This window comes from Corylus avellana, chromosome ca4 (genome assembly GCF_901000735.1).
Source record: "Corylus avellana chromosome ca4, CavTom2PMs-1.0".
Classification (NCBI taxonomy): domain Eukaryota; kingdom Viridiplantae; phylum Streptophyta; class Magnoliopsida; order Fagales; family Betulaceae; genus Corylus; species Corylus avellana.
In genome coordinates this window covers 34,095,244-34,113,360 of record NC_081544.1, presented here as the reverse complement: position 1 = coordinate 34,113,360, position 18,117 = coordinate 34,095,244, and the positions used below count along the sequence as shown (strand labels likewise).

At 35.2% G+C, this 18,117-nt stretch overlaps 3 protein-coding genes across 3 annotated transcripts; 1 reads left to right on the top strand and 2 right to left on the bottom strand.

Annotated features, from left to right (window-relative positions):
* Positions 1 to 2,373: 2,373 nt before the first annotated feature.
* Positions 2,374 to 3,353, bottom strand: LOC132177313 (uncharacterized). The gene has a single exon (XM_059589580.1). The coding sequence runs from the start codon at positions 3,176 to 3,178 to the stop codon at positions 2,651 to 2,653; it is 528 nt and encodes a 175-aa protein (XP_059445563.1). The 5' UTR covers positions 3,179 to 3,353; the 3' UTR covers positions 2,374 to 2,650.
* Positions 3,354 to 8,688: 5,335 nt separating this feature from the next.
* On the top strand, positions 8,689 to 11,882 carry LOC132177312 (high affinity nitrate transporter 2.5). Its single transcript, XM_059589578.1, has 2 exons — positions 8,689 to 11,137; positions 11,242 to 11,882. Exons 1-2 carry the CDS (start codon positions 10,008 to 10,010, stop codon positions 11,615 to 11,617), a joined length of 1,506 nt encoding a protein of 501 aa, XP_059445561.1. The 5' UTR covers positions 8,689 to 10,007; the 3' UTR covers positions 11,618 to 11,882.
* Positions 11,883 to 14,094: 2,212 nt separating this feature from the next.
* Positions 14,095 to 17,624, bottom strand: LOC132180011 (polygalacturonase ADPG2). Its single transcript, XM_059592845.1, has 8 exons — positions 17,355 to 17,624; positions 17,128 to 17,256; positions 16,817 to 16,984; positions 16,666 to 16,701; positions 16,361 to 16,568; positions 15,149 to 15,230; positions 14,610 to 14,718; positions 14,095 to 14,520 (listed from the first exon to the last, which is right to left on the bottom strand). Exons 1-8 carry the CDS (start codon positions 17,622 to 17,624, stop codon positions 14,095 to 14,097), a joined length of 1,428 nt encoding a protein of 475 aa, XP_059448828.1.
* Positions 17,625 to 18,117: the final 493 nt, after the last annotated feature.

Below are 18,117 nucleotides of genomic sequence, written 5' to 3'. Positions count from 1 at the left end.
AAGGACATGGACATGAACCATTTTTTCAAAAGTTGTTCTCAATCGGGGCAATATTAATTTCGAGTTGTCAAAGTCAAGAAGTCCATCGAAACAATATAACTATTTTGTAACGCTTGCCCCAAAAATTGAGCATTTCTTATCATTATCTTTTGTTTCGTAATAGAAGTATTTACGAGAAAATATGTTGGTTTAGCATAAACTATTTGAGGGTTTAAATTGATCATTTCTAGAGAAGTAGAGGAAAACATATGTTGGTCTAGCATAAACCATTAGAGGGTTTACATTGATCATTTCTACAGAAGTAGACGGTCATCATGATTAACAGGGGATGGTTTATCATGTGGCCGGCAGATGTCAGCAATTCGAGTCTGCTTATCTCCAACTCGCAAACTTATGTAGAAACAAGACCACATTAAGACTAAGGGGACCATGGCCCCACTGATTTTCAATTTTCATTTTATTTTATTTATTAAATTAAATATGTTTTTTTAAAAAAAAAAAAAAAAAAAAAATTAAGGTTGGCCCTACCAAAATTAAGATTAACCCCTCATTGGCACCCTGAAATGAGAAATCCTAGTTCTGTATATATACTTAGACAATACAAGCTATACACGCACCCGCCCATACTTATATTATTGGTTTTAACTCTACTTTGCTAACAGAATAATGAGATTGGTAGTAATTAATCCGAAACCCTAACCTCGACTGCTAATGACTTCTTATCTTGTTAGAGGATGCGATAGCTACTAATTAGCTAGCTAGGCATGCAAGGAGATCGAGTACGTAAGAGATATTGGTTCAAAGTCTTCTTTATGTTACCGAAATTGTGACATATAAATCCATCACTTTAATAAGATTGAAAATGTCATCTATAGATGACATTTTTAAACTAGCTAGTTTAAAAATCCTATCTTGCTTTCAGCTATATGTTGCAGTTTTTTATTGATTTTTTTTTTATCCAAATTTTTTTTTTTTTTTTTAAAACAAAAAAACTTTCGTATTTCATTCAAAAAAAGATCTAGAATATAATAGCTCTAACATCCCAGAGCAGGGCCGGCTCAACGTATTTTGGGGCCTTAGGCAAAACTTTGAAATTAGGCCTAAATTTTTTTATTTTTTTTATTTTTTTTATTTTAAGTAACAATTTTTTTTAAAAAAAAAAAAAAGTAACATATATATACCATGCCAGCCGTTTTTTTAAAGTTTTTCATATCCAGATACATATTTTCTAATAGACATGTTTAATTAAAAATACTAACAAATTAAACAAACACTATTTATCAAAAAAAAAATTATGACTATAATAAAATAAATGACAAAAATAGAACAATAAAACCTGATTTGGTAAAGGAATTATAAAGCAGTTTTTGGAGATAGGACAAGAGACTCAGTCACTCAGAGTCGGAGAGGAAGAGAAAATGATGAGATAGGCAGAGAAGAAAAACTCAGAAAAGAGCAAGCAAAGAGGAGAGGTAAAGTGGCAAATATAGAGACTCTGATATTTAAAATGCCCATAGTAGGCTTACTAGGCTGACAGCAGTTTATATTTTTGGCTCTTGGCTTTCCCTAGATGGCTAAATAATTAATATAAAATAAATGGTAATATTTTATTTCTCACGTTTATATTTTCTCATCAAAAAGAAAAAGTTTATAGAAAGAGGCTAAGAGGATGAGTGCATGATGTAGGCGTGTACTGTAGCGTCAGGCGTGTACTGTAGCATCAGGAGCTCTAGGGAATTAGCATGTAATGATGTAAGGCTTTAATGTTTTGTCTTTTTTTTTATTTATTTTTTGAATTATTTTTAAAATTTATAGTGGGCTTATTAATTGGAGTCTTATTAAATTGAGGCTTTAAATTTTGATAAAAAAAAAATTTTAGGCCCTATTAAAAAAAAATTTGGGCCTTCAATTTTTTTTTTTTGGTCCAAAATAAATTTTTTTTTTTTTTTTTTTTTTTTTTAACTCAAATTTTTTTTTTTGGGGGGCCCTAGGCGAGGGCCTAACTCGCCTAGGGCCTGAGCCGGCCCTGTCCCAGAGTATAACGCTCTTATATAACATAGCCCAAAGATTTGTTAATACAACATCATAGATACAATCAGTAAAATCTCATAATAAAAAACTATCTATGACAACAACTTCTGCTAATCGATGCACAACTTCTCTTATAGAACTGGTCTGTTTCAGCTTCCAAAAGTAGACTAGATTTAAGACATGAATAGCCCAAATTTCCTTAAAATATTATTTTACACGTCATGAGAGATACCCCTCATACCGAAACTATCTCTCCTCAGCGCAGAGGCTAGGAGCAAAAACGAAAATACATAAAAAAATAAAAAAAAAATTGTAAAACACCTTACTCCCATTGGTGACATATATAGAAACCGGATCGGCAATTGGTGCAATTAGACCGGCGCGTGGGAGATTTTATTAAAACTAGCTACATCGAAAATCACATTAATTAGCATGCATAATGAGACAACATTTGAAACACGTAACGGTCGACTTTTCGTCGGACCCCAACAACATGCATGCCTCAATTAATGGTTGCAGATATGGTTTTTCTATAAAAGGCAAAAATGGTACATTAAGAAATACGGTGAAAAGAAAGTTGGAGAAGATTTTTTTTTTTTTTTCCTTTTCCTCTTCCTCATCAGTGAATCAGAGTTGATAGATACAAACAGTTGCTAGCCATGTGACGCAAGAGCGCATCGGTTTTGCCAAGGGGATTACTCCTGCCGGATTCAGAGAATGTGTCGTCGCACGTGACGTAGTCATTTAGGGCGGCGGAGAGGTTGATGTTAAGGCTGGCCTTGTCACGTTTCCTGAGGTTTTGTAAGCACGTGTTCAGGTTGTAAATGGCATCGTCGAAGTTCTCTTTACAGGATTTCGCGTACGGGGACTTCCCTAGCCTATCAGCCAACCTCATTGCCTGACGGCTCTGGAAAATCAATTGGTAAATGGCCGACCCCACGGCGGCACGAGCGTCGCTTTGCCCCCTCACGATTGAGCGGCAGAGGGGCTTGTAGTCCGCTTTTCGGCAGAGGTCGCGTTTCCCGATGCGGAGGCCATGAGCGTGGCCGTGGAGGAGGAGGCCATGACCGTTAGTGTTGCCGGCGAGGAGGACGGTGGTCGTTGCCAGAAAGACCAGTGAGAAAGAGATGTAGTGCTTGACAGCCATTGTTTTTAACCACGAGGTTAGTTTTCTTTCTTTAATTTATCTCTTTGTCACCGTCTCTGACCCCATCACGTCGGAAATATTTTTGTTATGGTTGTCAATTGATGTATATATATAAGTGTTCGGGCTACCGTACACGCCTCTCTCTTTTTTAGGTTGTTTTTCCTTTTTTTTTTTTTTTTTTTTTAAGAGCAAAAATGTTTGTCTAAAAAACTAATTAACTGTTTTTTGAACCTTTTTTTAAAAAAAAAAAAAAAAAATTGAGAGGACAAAGATGGGTCGTTTTGTGAGGATTGCCTTTATTATAGCAAGCTTTTGTTGTCTAATTATAGCTTTTTAAGAAACAAAATGAAACCCTCTTTTGGTTTTTATTTTTTTTTATAGAATTTATGGCCATCAGTTTTTCCATATTAATGTACGTCTATATCTAACTCTGGTGTGAAAGAATAACACCCTCCCCAAAAACAAAACCAACAGGGGACTCAAGGGATTGGAAATACAGTTGAAGATCTGACAATTTTTCTTCTCCTTTGGAATTAGACAGCTTTAATAGAGCCTTTTTGCCGGAACAAGAGCTTATCTGCCCGACCAAATTATTCAGGCAAGTAATTTCTCTAATAACTCCTTACAATAAAAACAAAATTTAAACGGAATCCCAACCCGTTGAGTAAGCAAACTAATTGTGGTTCAATTTGCTTGGTAGGGTAGGGTAGGGTGCGAACTATAGTGTTCTATTAGTTTGATAATTGTACGGCTAATAGTCCTTATTGTACAGGTTTGTATTGTGAACGTTTCTCTGCATTTTTATTCCTTTTAATGCGCTCAAGTAGTTTAATGTAGTGAGATATATAGATATGTGTAGTCTGTAGACAAATTTTAATTTAAAAAATTAATGGTTAGGATTAAAAATTCTAAAAATGATAAAATACCTTAATAATTATGAAGAATTTGACCCATTTGATTTGTGAGGTTGAGCATCTTATGTCTAATTGTATAGCCTTGCATGCAAGCCATAAACAAGATTTTTGATTGGTGAGTTTTTCATTAAAAAAGCTATTAGAATCCTGAATTAATGGATTCATGGAGATATGATTCATATGAATGAGTGGACAATCAACAATGGACAATCCCGTAGCAAGTAGCAAGTAATCAAGCCCATCGGGGCCCATCCTCTACCTAGAGGGCCCAGATTCAAACACTATAATGGGTCTATCACTCGTAAACTAGGCCGTCAGCAGTGGCCCATTAGGTAGACTAATTGGATACCTAAACGATAAGGATGTAATGGAGGGTCAGAGACAGATGAGATGATTTGGGCCATTTGGCTGAGGCCTGAGGCTGAGGCAAGAAAAAAAGATGCAAATTTTTTTTTTTTTTTTTTGCCCTTTTCTTTTTGATGATATGAGAGTCACTAGTAATTTTAAAAATCACTCTTATATTTTTCTTGTATCACTTAAAGAATGAGATAACTTTTAAACTTATTATTTGATCAAAATTTAATAATAATCAATCAAAACACTAATGATAATTTTAGAAGTCATATCATTTTTTGAGTAATAAAAAGAATACAAAAGTGATTTTTAACATTACCCGTTTTTAGACCATTTATTTTAAATTTAATTGTCCAGATTCAAATTATTGCACCTCGGGACACTTCCCAAGCATCAGCTGGGAATGTGTGTGAATCCAATTACACATAGCCCTTTTGCGGATCTATGTGAATCTGTGTGAATCCAATTATGTATCTGTGTGAATCTTGAGTGGATCACAAGACAAATGATAACTTTGGGACCAGTTTCATGTGCTGAGACAATTAAGAAGGTCAATGGTCCTATAGTACATGTTGAAAGTAGCATTGCCACATCATCCCATTTCTGGAGGACCCAGTTGTTTTATAGCATGCCATTAAAACCTGATTTTTTTTTTTTACCTCACTTAGGCGTATTGACTCTATTTAACTCCACTAGATAAAGTTTTTTTTTTTCTTCTCTAATTGGATCCACCAATCCAAAACTTGATTTGGCCGAGAAAGTTGGTCCGAAAACAATGCATGTGCACTAATGGACTAACAAGTCAATTTCTTGCTAATTAATCATCTTTTCTATCCCGAATGTGCTTCTCGTGCCTCTTTTGAGTGATTTTTAATAATATTCCAACCCAATCTAGGGATAATAGAGGGTGACAAGTTAATCACATCATGTTTTTTTTCACCCATTAATGCGACCAGCTTTTAAATTGGAAAGGACACCAAAAAAAATAAAGAAAGAAAGAAAGAAAAGGACACCCAAATATTCTCTGATTTCTTTAATGTTCTCTTATAATCAAATCAAACTATTCTCTGATCCATCCTCTTTTGAATGTTTTGTATCCTTTATTTGTTTCTCCAGTGGAAAACTTTTATCTAATCAAATTATGAGAAATGCTCTCTCAAGAAAATTGCATAAAAGCTTACCTCAATATTTTTTTTTTACCAGTTTCATTAAGCTTGAGGGAATGTGTGACTTCCATCCGAGCATGAGACAATTTTTACCCTATGATGCACTTGGAGTGTGCAAATCAATCGAGTACCGACCGCCACCAACGTGCCACCTATAGCTAGTGGCTAGTAGACAATAAGAAAAATCAATACTAATCATAGTTAGTTCGGTAGGCCATAAAGATTATTTGGAAAGTCGGTTTTCAAACCGACAAGATCTATTTTTTTTTTCTTTTAAAGAAATTAATCAAAATGACGTCGTCTTATCTCCCTAAATATTCAGTGCTTGTGAAAACCCTATCTTAGTTTCTGTAACTTAATCTCTCTCTTGCCATCCCATTTCCTACTTGTCTCTTTTCACCGTCTTTTTTCTCTCTCTAATGTTGTTCCCTCTTGGCACCGCGGCTGACCCACCCAATTTGGCCGTTATGGGATGGAACTAGTGGATTAATTCTGCTTGATTGGTGCTAATGTTGGATTTAATTGTGTTTTGCACAATTTGCAGAAGTTTAGCCCCTTGGCTTTCCAAGGAGAGTTTAAGCCATTTTACTGCTTGTGAGCCAGTTCAACTGGGGATATTTTTGTTGGTTTGGCAGTTAGAATTATCGAAATGATTCATGATCGTCATTGAATATTATTGGGCCTGATCATTTAATAAGAAAATAGCCAACAAAGACAATGGAAATGGTTGAACACTATTAGAACCGTAGCTATTGAGTTAGTGTCAAGATATGGTGCTTGTATGGATTTTATTTATGTGTTTATTGCCTACATATTGCTACCACCACCGCCACCAACTTTACGGTGACGGTTAATTTTAGAAAATTTAATGTTGATGAAATTTATAACTTATAAATATTGGGCGGTGTGGTAAATGAAATGCCGTTATCGCCACCGATTTAACTAATACTCACCCCTACAAAAAAACAAAGAGCCATTAAGGCATGGAATAACTCAATAAATAAAAAATTTACCAACAAAAGCAACGGAAATGGCTGATTACTATTAAAATTGTAGCTATTGAGTTATTGTCGGGCTAAGGTTCTTGTACGAGTTTCATTTATGTGTTTACCGCCTACAAATCACCACCGCCACCAGCTTTACGATGACGGTTGTGATAACATTTATAACTTATAAATATTAGGCGGTGCGGTGAACGAAACGTTATTACCGCTACCAATTTAACGGACACTCACCCCTACAAAAAAAACTAAGAGCAATAAAGGCATCGAACAATTCAATAAATAAAAAATTGCCAACAAAAATAATGGAAATGCCTTATTACTATTAGAACCACAGCTATTGAGTTAATGCTAGTGTAAGGTGGTTGTATTGTTTTTCATTTATGTGTTTACCACTTACATAACTTTACGCGATGACCGTTAATTTTGGAAAACTTAATATCTATAAAATTTATAACTCACTAATATCGGATGGTGTGGTGGACAAAATACTATTACTGCCATCAAGTTAGCCGACACCCACCCTTGCAAAAAAAAAAAAAAAAAGGAGGAGGGGGTGGGGGGCCGTTCAAGCATCACAGAACTCAATAAATAGAGTTCACAAATATCCTTTGTTGTTTCTCTTATGATCTGCGTTGACTGTCCTTATCGAAACGATTCATGAACCTCATTGAATATCCTTGGCCGATCATTTAATAAGAAAGCCAAAAGAAAATTGTATTTCCAGGATTCTCGAGTAGGAGGCCACCTTCATATTTTATTGCAAAATATTCTTCTCTTGTTTTTCTCTTTGTAGGCCTAAGCTTGACGAACCATATATGCTACTCATTCATTGATTTTCTGTCTATTCTTTTGATTGGTTTATCCCATTGAAAGTTGAAGTATTGATTTTTTCTACAAGTATCTCTTATGTTATTTTTATGCTCTCAAAAAATGATGTGACTTTTTAAAATTATCATTAGACTTATAATTAATCGTTATCAATTTTTGATCAAATATTGATAATTATCATTAGACTTATAAAATTACTAGTAAATTATACTCAAGTCTTTTCTTACACTCTTTAGCAACCACAAAGTCTTATAATATTCACCCGAAAAGTCTTTTACAATTATTAATTTAATTGATCCCACGAATATTTGACCCTGTTTAAGTGTTCAACCACAAAGTTAAAAACACGTGGATAGTTGACTGCCGCCACATGATGCTTCACAAATTTCATATCTGTATTAACAATCGCAGAAATAGATGGTTTAACATAAATCTAAAAAGAATGTTAGATTTATGTTACTGAGGTGCTTTAATTTGCTTTAACAAATATGTTGGAAGTAGAAAGGGATTGAGAGGGGATGGAGATGGCCAACAAATTAAAAATTGTTAAAACATATATATATATATATATATATATATATAGGGTAAAACAAGATAGCACACGGCGTGCTATGCACGCCAGTGCAAATTTTTTTTTTTTTTTGTATTAAAATATTTAAAAAAAAAATTTTGCTTCACGGCGTGCGTACTCCCAATCACGTCTCATATATATATATATATATATATATATATATATGTATATAGTTTGCTTTCACATCTCAAAGTTAAATTTTTAGTTCTGTCATGGATAGAGGTAATTTTATATTATTTAATTAAAGTTCGGTGAAAAACTTTGTTAAAAAATGAGCAATACGCATGAAAATATTGAGAGAAGAGTAAGAAATTTGATTAAGACACATTAATTATTGGTTGTTTGTGTTAGAATATACTGTGTGAGATTTGATATTATGAGAATATATTTGTATTGATTGTAATTAATATAACCAAATCAGAAACATTTAATACTGATTTGATTTTATCAATCATATATTTTTGTATCCTCTCCACATCTCTATAAATAGGGATCATTTGTATTGTAAAATATTTCATTGAATAAATAAAAGCTATTCCTTAGGTCTTTATCTGTGGACTGTAGATGTAGGTCATAAACCGAACTACGGAAAAATCTTTTGTCTCTATTCGATTTTATTTCTGCTATTTATTTATCTTTTTATTTTATTATGAATTTTTTTCATGGTTTTAGAGTCTATCATAGGATGAATGAGCCCACACTACTTACCCCGTGACAAGGACCAGAAAAAATATTAGCCTGCACGTGAGGGAGGGTATTGAGGAATAATCTCACATTGTTTGTAGACAAAATCTTGGACATATTTATAAGGAGTTAACAACTCTCTCTTATTAAACCGATTTTATGAGATGAGTTAGGCTTACGAATTTTTTCAAATGTTTCCGATTTGATTATGTCAATTACAATCAATACAGATATATTCTTATAATATAAAATCTCACACAATATATTATAACAGTTTGTTGTCCTGAAAAAGAGAAGGGAAAAATGCAAAATCGCTCTATGTGATTTACTTGATTGGCAATTAACTAATTGTAGTATCAAAATGAACTCAAAGGTCTTAAAAGTATGCCAAAAAAATAATTTAGTTTCTACAGTCAAATTCCGTTCATTGACATAACAGATTATGATAACATGAAACGTTAAAACTAATAAAATTCTGAACTTGTCATATTTAAAAATTTGATTGTGTGGACTAAATTGTTTTTTTGACATATCTCAAAGACTTTTAAGTTCATTTTGATACCATAGTAAACTAATTGTAAATCAGATAACTACAAGAGACTAATTTTTCATTTTTCCAAAAAAAAACAATTGCATATAAGATTCTCATGACAGACAATGCTATCAAAGCACCGCACGTTCTCAGCGATCTCGCGATAGTCAACGACTATTAACGCCCGTCCAGTAGTAGCATGATACTGATAGGCTGATAGCATCTATTTTCAACGGAAATCTTAGAATTGCATCCAGCAGCCAATGAAAGATCAAACTTTCACGCACAACGTCCCGCCAACAACTGCCCTTTCACACCGTTGAATACCAAACCATCCCTTCGCTCCAGTAGAAGAATGAGACTCGGCGGATATGCACTCTGTTTTCCCCTGCTCCCAACTTGTCTTTTCCACCCACAAACGGTCATCTCATCTCTCAATCAACACAAATATCATCAATACACTCCACACCTCCTTTGCGTCTCTTTATCAACTATTTCATCTGCCATTTTCTCCATTTAGAAAGCTCCATATTCCTTTCTTGGATTCGGATCCCACCCATTTGCTTTCAAATGAAGAGATAAATTTGGTGTCATTTTTTTTTTTTTGCAAATTCACCATTAAATTTATGAAATTTAATGCTCAAATTACTAATAGTCCAAATATATTGCCTCCCTGGATTTAGAGAAAGTCAAGAGTCAACAAACAAGCAAGTAGGAGAGGTTACCTCTACATAAGGACTAGCTTGCTCAATCAATTCCAATTCCAAAAAACAAACATGGAAGAAGAAACTCAGCCTCGCAAATTCGCACTTCCGGTGGACTCAGAGCACAAGTCCACCGAATTCAGGATATTCTCGGTGGCAGCACCCCACATGCGAGCATTTCATCTGTCTTGGATCTCTTTCCTCGCTTGTTTTGTGTCTTCGTTTGCTGCTCCGCCGCTCCTCCCAATCATACGCGACAACCTCAACCTCACATCCACAGATATTGGGAACGCTGGGATTGCGTCAGTTTCCGGGGCAGTCTTTGCCCGGGTTGCCATGGGCTCTGCTTGCGACATGTTTGGTCCTCGCCTTGCCTCTGCCTCACTCATCCTCCTCACTGCACCGGCAGTTTTCTTCACTTCCATTGTCTCATCTCCTACCTCTTTTCTCCTCGTCCGCTTTTTCACAGGCTTCTCCCTAGCCACTTTCGTCTCAACCCAATTCTGGATGAGCTCTATGTTCTCTGCTCCGGTAGTCGGTTCCGCCAACGGTTTTTCAGGTGGGTGGGGCAACCTAGGCGGTGGAGCGACGCAACTCATCATGCCCATTGTGTTTGCCCTCATACGCGACATTGGTGCAGTCAAATTTACTGCTTGGAGGATTGCTTTCTTCATTCCTGCTCTGTTTCAAACATTGTCAGCATTCGCCGTTTTAATCCTCGGACAGGACATGCCAGATGGGAACTTCTATGGGCTGCAGAAATCTGGAGAGAAGGCAAAAGACAAATTTTCATGGGTTTTCTATTACGGGATCACAAATTATAGAGGGTGGATTCTGGCGTTGACTTACGGCTATTGCTTTGGAGTAGAGCTCACAATAGACAACATCATAGCAGAGTACTTTTATGACAGATTCAATCTAAAACTCCATACTGCAGGATTAATAGCAGCAAGTTTCGGGTTGGCGAATCTCTTCTCTCGACCCGCAGGAGGGTTTATCTCGGATGCAATGGCAAAGAGATTTGGAATGAGGGGAAGGCTTTGGGCCTTGTGGGTGACGCAAATGATAGGAGGTGTGCTCTGTTTACTTCTCGGGCGTGTGAGCTCTTTAAGTGCATCCATTGTTGTGATGGTTGCCTTCTCTTTGTTTGTCCAAGCTGCATGCGGCCTCACATTTGGGGTGGTTCCTTTTGTCTCTCGAAGGTATGTTTTCTCCAATTACTCTTCTTTCTCCATTGATATCTGTTAAAATATAGCCTAAACTATGAAAATTGTTACTGATTCATGCAAACATCACCAATCTTCAGGTCACTGGGGGTGGTTTCCGGAATGACAGGAGGTGGGGGAAATGTGGGTGCAGTTCTCACCCAACTAATTTTCTTTAGAGGATCCAGATATTCAAAAGAAACAGGGATAACTCTAATGGGTGTCATGATCATATGCTGCACCCTTCCATTATGCTTGATATACTTCCCACAATGGGGTGGGATGTTTTGTGGTCCATCAACTAAAACGCACGCCACTGAAGAAGAGTATTATATGTCTGAATGGAAATCAAATGAGAAGGAGAAAGGTTTTCATCTACCAAGCTTGAAATTTGCTGAGAATAGCGTAAGCGAAAGAGGCAGAAAAGAAGACTCTGCAACCAGGCCCTCTGATGAGGCCTCACCAGCACATGTTTAGCTCTATAATGGCTAGATTGCTTTGCCAAATAACATGTGTATTTGTTTTTAATTAGCAAGTGCATTTCTTTGTTGTTAGCTCCAAACCTAGTATTTTGTTTTTAGATAGAGATCTTTATTAGGGCTTTTTTATATTTATGGTCTAAATTGCTAGTCAATTTAAGCAACAAATTGCTGAAAATTCAGATTTTTCGTTTCTTGGAGCGGAAATGGGAATATGTAACTATTGAATTTTCACATGAAAGCCTTTTGAAGCATCACTTCTAGAGAGACATTGACTCAAATGTGGCGTGCAGTAGTGAAAGTTGTTCTTGTCCACACCTTTACCTTCTGTAGTCATAAGCCGAGGCACCAGCCAAACAAGGAACTAGAATGTCACCAGGCTGATTACTATTAGAACCGTAGCTATTGAGTTAGTGTAGGCAAAGCTGCTTGTATTGGTTTCATTTATGTGCTTATCGTGTACAGATCGCCACCACCACAGCCACCAACTTTACGGTGACGGTTAATTTAAGAAAATTTAATATTGATGAAATTTATAACATATAAATATTGGATGGTGAGATGGACGAAATGGTGTTATCGTCACCGATTTAGCCGACACTCACCACTAACAAAAACAAAGAACCATCAAGGCATCGGAGAACTCAATAAATAGAATTCACATTAATCCTCTTTTTTTCTTTTCCTTTTATGATCCGTATTGAATATTCTTGGATTTATTGAAATGATTCCTGAACGTCATTGAATATTCTTCGGCCTAATCACTTCATAACAAAAATGCCAACAGCAAACTTAATGTTGATAAAATTTATAACTTATAAATGTTGAGCGATGTGGTGGACAAAATATTGTTACCACCACCAATTTAGCCCCAAAAAAGAAAGAAAGAAAAAAAAAAAAAAACAAAACAAAACAAAAGCCATCAAGATATATCGACAAATTCAATAAATAAAGTTCTCAATTAATATCTTTTTTCTTTTCTTTTATGATCCGCATTGAATATCTATGGACTTAGCAAAATGATTCATGAACGTCATTGAATAACTTTTGGCCGATCATTTAATAAGAAAGCCAAAAGCCTTTTACAATTATTAATTTAATTTTTTTTTTTTGTAAGTAATTATTAATTTAACTGATCACACGAATATTTGACCTTGTTTAAGTATTCAACCACAAAGTTAAAAACACTTGGATTGTTGACTGCCGTTGCCTTGATGCTACACAAATTTCACTATAACAGAAATAGATAGTTTTCAAAGTTTTTCTTTAAATTTGATTAAAATTTCCTTCAGTGTAGTCTCTTAAATACACGTGTCACATTTTTATTAAAAATACTTGTAATTTTTAGATGCCATTTGAATGTTCACATGAAAGTCATTCACTCAAATGCATAAAGCCGAGTCACCAGGAGAAATCCAAGTCGGCGTGCACGCCTTTATCTTCTTTAGTCATAAGCCGAGTCACCAGACAGCGCAGAGGCATTTTCATTGGGCTGGGTTGAGCCTTTGCCATAACCAGAATCCAGAAAGGAAGTTTCACTGGGCCGATTGGAGTTGTAAGGTGACCTATATACTATACAAGCTTCTCCCCCACTTCAGGCCCACAAGTCTGATTAGAAGTTCACTAAATTTCCTTAAAAACGGAGAAATTTTATTTTATGATTTAAATTTTGTTTTGTAACATTTAATTATTTCGTAATGTGACAACATATTACGAAAGTAATTTGTAAACAATAATATATATATATATATATACACACAAGAAAGTAATATGTTGAGTGATTGGAAAAGGCTGGCAGTGGGGGTTTTAGTGAAGCGGGGAGCGATTTGGATAAATTTTTAAGCCCATGCGCGTGCAGTGAAGTAATCTAAAAGGGTGAGTTGGGCGGTGCACGCACCACTCCCTGCACCCACCAAACCTCCACCAAACCAACTCAAAAGGCAACACTCAACAACTAAACATAAATAGAAAAGCAATTGACAAAATGGTATTTCATCATTTTTTATTGTTATTTCAAATCAACTATTAATTTGTCGAGAATTACCATAAAATTGAAAATAACAGCTTTGCAAAGGGTTGGACCAATGGGAGCAATGGGCCCTTCGGCCGGGCCCTCTAAGCCTTCTCACATTTGGATACTCTATTCGTGCTCTTATATGAACATTTTTTTTTTTGGTGTTATGAATTATTTGTTAATGTATTTGTATGAAAAATAGAAAATAAAGAGATTGTTAAATTACTAATTATTCAAAAAATTTAAACTAATAATTAAAAAGAATTACTTAATCATTACGTTAATAGAGATAAACAAATATAGACTTATTTCTTTTTCCATTAACCGAGTAAAATGCAGTATATGAAAGCAGTAATTAAACCATCGCCTTCTCATAGTTAAAAAAAGGAAATGAAGAAGGGAAGCAAACTTGAAAAGAAAAAAGAAAAAAGAAAAAGAAAGACCTAGAAAAAAACCAATTTTCAGTAACATACATTACTGGTAGCATGTGACCTGGCTACTCTTTTGACAGAAGCAGGGCTACTACTTCTTAAGCAATAGTCTATGCTTGAAGGAACCAGGGGAGCTCTCGATCTCCCATAAGAGTTCAAACACAAACCCTTTTGAAAACGTTGATTGCTGGGCGCCGCCGCCGCCGATGGCTTCAACTGAATATCAATCAAGTCAATGTCAGTGCACGGAATTTCGCTGCTACATGCCAAATGGATAGGCCGCTCTGAATACGTTCCAATTATCTGATCATATTTAACGCCAGATATTTCCACCGCTCTCGTTTTGTTCTGGCAGAGACCCTTGTCGCAGTAGAATTGGTCTATCATTATCGGGACCTTCACTTCGGAAACTTGAACATTTGTGAATGATACGTTCTTCACAGATCCCATGCCCCCCTGTTCCACGAACCAAAAATTATGAGATTAATTAATTAGTTTCTAATTAAATTTGCAACCAGTTAATACTCATGAAGTTGATTTGATACCTGCCATGTCTTGATCCTTACGCCTGATAGAGCATTTTGAACTGAGATATTCTCGACAACGATGTTGGAGACACAAGCAACGGTTTCGTCCTTCCCTAATCCTCCCAAACTGCAATTATGATTTTGGAGGCGGGGAATGTTAGATTATTATTTAGGAAAAATTCATTTATTTCTCTTAATCTTTTAACACTTTTGTAATTATACCTTTAAACTTAAAAAAATATCAATTTATGGTTACTATCTTTCAGATATTTACAATATCAACCATTCAGTCTATTTTCACAGTAATTTTGTAGACATCTTATGTATTTGGGATATTTCACTAATTAAACGTTAGGGTTTAATGCTGAATTTGGACAAAAGGGTTGACATTATAAACTTATGAAAGACAGTAATCTTAAATTAACATTTTTTAAAGTTTAAGGGTATGATTACAAAGTGATGAAAATAAAAGGTGGTAATTAAGTGAAGTTTTTCATATTATTTATGAGCTTAAGATAATTAGTAGTAGTAATTTAAAATAATATGAGAGGAGATACCTAATACCATGTCCAGGGCCACAATTAATATGATGAAGATGGACGTTGGAGCAACCAGTTTGTATGGATACACAATCATCCCCTGTCAAAAAGAGAGAAAAAGAATTATAATGTGGGCAGCATTCATAATTTCATATTACTTAATAGTGAGCCCACGGCCCCACAGAAATGCAAAAGCAAAAGTGAGTTGTGTCAGTATTTTTTTTGTTTCAAAAAGTTAGTTTAGTGGGAGTTTACCGCCAAAAAGAGCCATCGAGCCAATCATTATTTTCTCAAGAAATTAATGGGGGGTTGATTGAAGGAAATTAAATAAAATAAAATGGTCGGTGCATGCTTATTCCATCTTACAATTTAAATAATGTTTTTCGAAAACGAAACCTAACAATTAAGAACAGAGGAAAAAAGAAACTTCTTGAGCTTGAGCCATAAGTGGTGGAAAAAAAAAAATAGAAATATTAGATAGAAATGAGTCTATTTTTCAGAGAAGAGGATTGAGATCCCAAAAATTTTCGAGTAATTCTAGAAGTCTTTCTATTTTTTCAAAAAATGAGGTGACTTTTAAAGTTATCATTTGATCAAAATTCAATACTGATCGATCACAAGGTGAATAGTAATTTTAAGAACCACATAATCTTTAGATAGATACAAGAGAAACTTGTGGTATTACTTAAAATTTCATGCTTGACTTGCACGCAGTTTGGTTAGAGACAGCAGAGAATTTCAAATGATCCTCATCCATAGAAATAGGTTTAAAAGTGACAAGGATTCCTTGCAATTTTGCAAGCAATTCAAGTCGTCCTAGTCGACCAATCTACCTAAAAGGAACTAGAATAAGGTGCTAATGCGAGCAACTCTCGGCACCCTATCCAAATCAATCAAAAAAAAAAGTGTAAAGAATTGATGTTAAGAGCATTTGCATTCGGATCAAATAAATTTTAGCCAAATCTTAAGTAAAAAATTACATTTAAAAAAAAAAAAAAACTAGCTAGCCCATGAATTAATGCTCTAAAGATCTCCCAAAACGGTCATACGTCATGGGCACCTGACAAATTACTACATAACTAATTAACCTTGCCCAGCGTGTAAAGCAAAAAAAGTTAAGGGTATTGGGACGTACGACAGCCTTAACAAATCTTCCTATATTTTATCATTTTATGGGTGAAAGAAAAAAAAAAAAAAAAAGATTCAAATTTGTGGCTTGCTAGCTCTTACCACAACCGATATTAGAATGCTGAATTTCTACGTCGTGGGTGTTTTGCAGGTGAATCCCGTCGGTGTTCGGGCTATCCTCTGGCGTAGAAATCGTAATATTGCTAACTTTGACACCCCCACAGCTGTCAAATTTTAAGTGGCACTGTGGACTGTCTACGATTTTGATGCCGCGAACTGTGACATCATAGCTGGAATAGAATCTCAAAGCCTATATTGGAGATCAAGAAGAAGATTAAAATCACAATCTGCGTATAATGACAACTGACAAGATAATGGTGAGAAAATAAAATTAATATCTTACGTACAGTTGGTTTGGTTTTTGGAACGTGCTTGGATTTCTTCTGCGAATTGCATGGATCACAAAGAAGCTGTTAATTAATGGATTTTTTTTGGCGTGCATATTAATGGATTTGAGAGGATGTTATATATATATATATATAAATAATATAATATAACCTGAGTATAATGGATTTGAGAGGTACGCCACCAATTAGAGCCTTGGCCATCAACAGTACCAGTGCCTTGAATGGTAAAATTATGTACCCATTTGAAATTTATCCACTGAAACAAACTGGATTTCGGCCATGAACCAACTTTTGCAGGAGCTAAGATAGTTCCATGGATCTGTTAACCATTTATTTGTTCAAATATATAAAATATTACAACTTGATAAAAAGAGAGAATATACTCTTCCTTTTTTTCTTTTTCTTTTTTTTTTCATTTCTTTATAAGTAAAATGAGACGAAAAGAAGAAAGAGAGAGCAAACCTGAAGTACGAGGTGAGGCATACAAGGGCCCTGAAGAGTAATGGGCTTGATCAGGAACTTGGATTCTGATGGGATTTCTACTGTTGCCCCAGCAAAGTTGCACGCAGCTTTCCATGCTGCTACCAGTGCCTGCTTTGTGAGAATTGATTAGGATATTAATTTTCAATATTGCCTTGTTCTTAATAAGAACATGTTTTTTTTTTTTTTTTGTTATTGTTTTGGATTACCTTAGAGTCGTCTGAGACTCCGTCTCCCTTAGCTCCAAAAGATAGAACATTAAAAATGGTGGAAGGGGTGGGATAAGAGCCATTATGATCAGGAAGAGGGGCTGGTGCAGGAGCTGTAAAATTTGAGCCGCGAGTAGTGTCGCCATTGCCACTCTTATTGTGAGATTTGGTCTTCCTAGTGTGATGCTTTCTTGCCTCAACTGAGATTATGGATATAATGACCAGAAAGAATATAGAAAAAAGAACAGATGAATTCTTATTGCTCTTCATTTCTTTGACTCTTTCTTGGAAACTCCCCTTAGAGAATATCGAAGAGAGAATTCAAGTTTGAAGGTTTAACGATATTACTACGTGCTTGAGAGGAGGAGTGGCCGTTTATATACTGTGCCCACCATGGAAATAGCCTTGCATTGGTTGTAATTTACATGGAGATCCTTCATTATTCGGTGGTTTAATTACAAAATTGACAAGAATGCCCTTGTTTTGGTGTTATCCAACCTCCTAGTTATTTGAATGTGGTATTGAGTAACAATTTGGGATCAGTATACATAGATTTATAGTGAATATATAGGATCTCGATCTCCATTAATTTCAAATGAGTTGGAGAGTATCTCCTCTAAAATATATTAATTAGATACTCTTAAATTCAAAGAAAATGGAGACAATCATTTTCCGTTTTCTAGATAATGCAAAATCTTGTTCTTTATCTTAAGTCAATTAGGTAATAAGCCTATGTATTTTTTTATTAAAAAAAAAAAGGAAT

What these genes read in the sequence shown, in the direction of transcription:
- LOC132177313 (XM_059589580.1), bottom strand. Translation starts at nt 3,178, where the DNA reads ATGGCTGTCAAGCACTACATCTCTTTCTCACTGGTCTTTCTGGCAACG.
- LOC132180011 (XM_059592845.1), bottom strand. Translation starts at nt 17,624, where the DNA reads ATGAAGAGCAATAAGAATTCATCTGTTCTTTTTTCTATATTCTTTCTG. An exon ending in GCATTCTAATATCGGTTGTG is followed by an intron (nt 15,231 to 16,360) that starts GTAAGAGCTAGC and finishes TCTTTTTGACAG; the next exon opens with GGGATGATTGTGTATCCATA. An exon ending in GGCCCTGGACATGGTATTAG is followed by an intron (nt 14,719 to 15,148) that starts GTATCTCCTCTC and finishes TCATAATTGCAG; the next exon opens with TTTGGGAGGATTAGGGAAGG.
- LOC132177312 (XM_059589578.1), top strand. Translation starts at nt 10,008, where the DNA reads ATGGAAGAAGAAACTCAGCCTCGCAAATTCGCACTTCCGGTGGACTCA. An exon ending in GTTCCTTTTGTCTCTCGAAG is followed by an intron (nt 11,138 to 11,241) that starts GTATGTTTTCTC and finishes ACCAATCTTCAG; the next exon opens with GTCACTGGGGGTGGTTTCCG.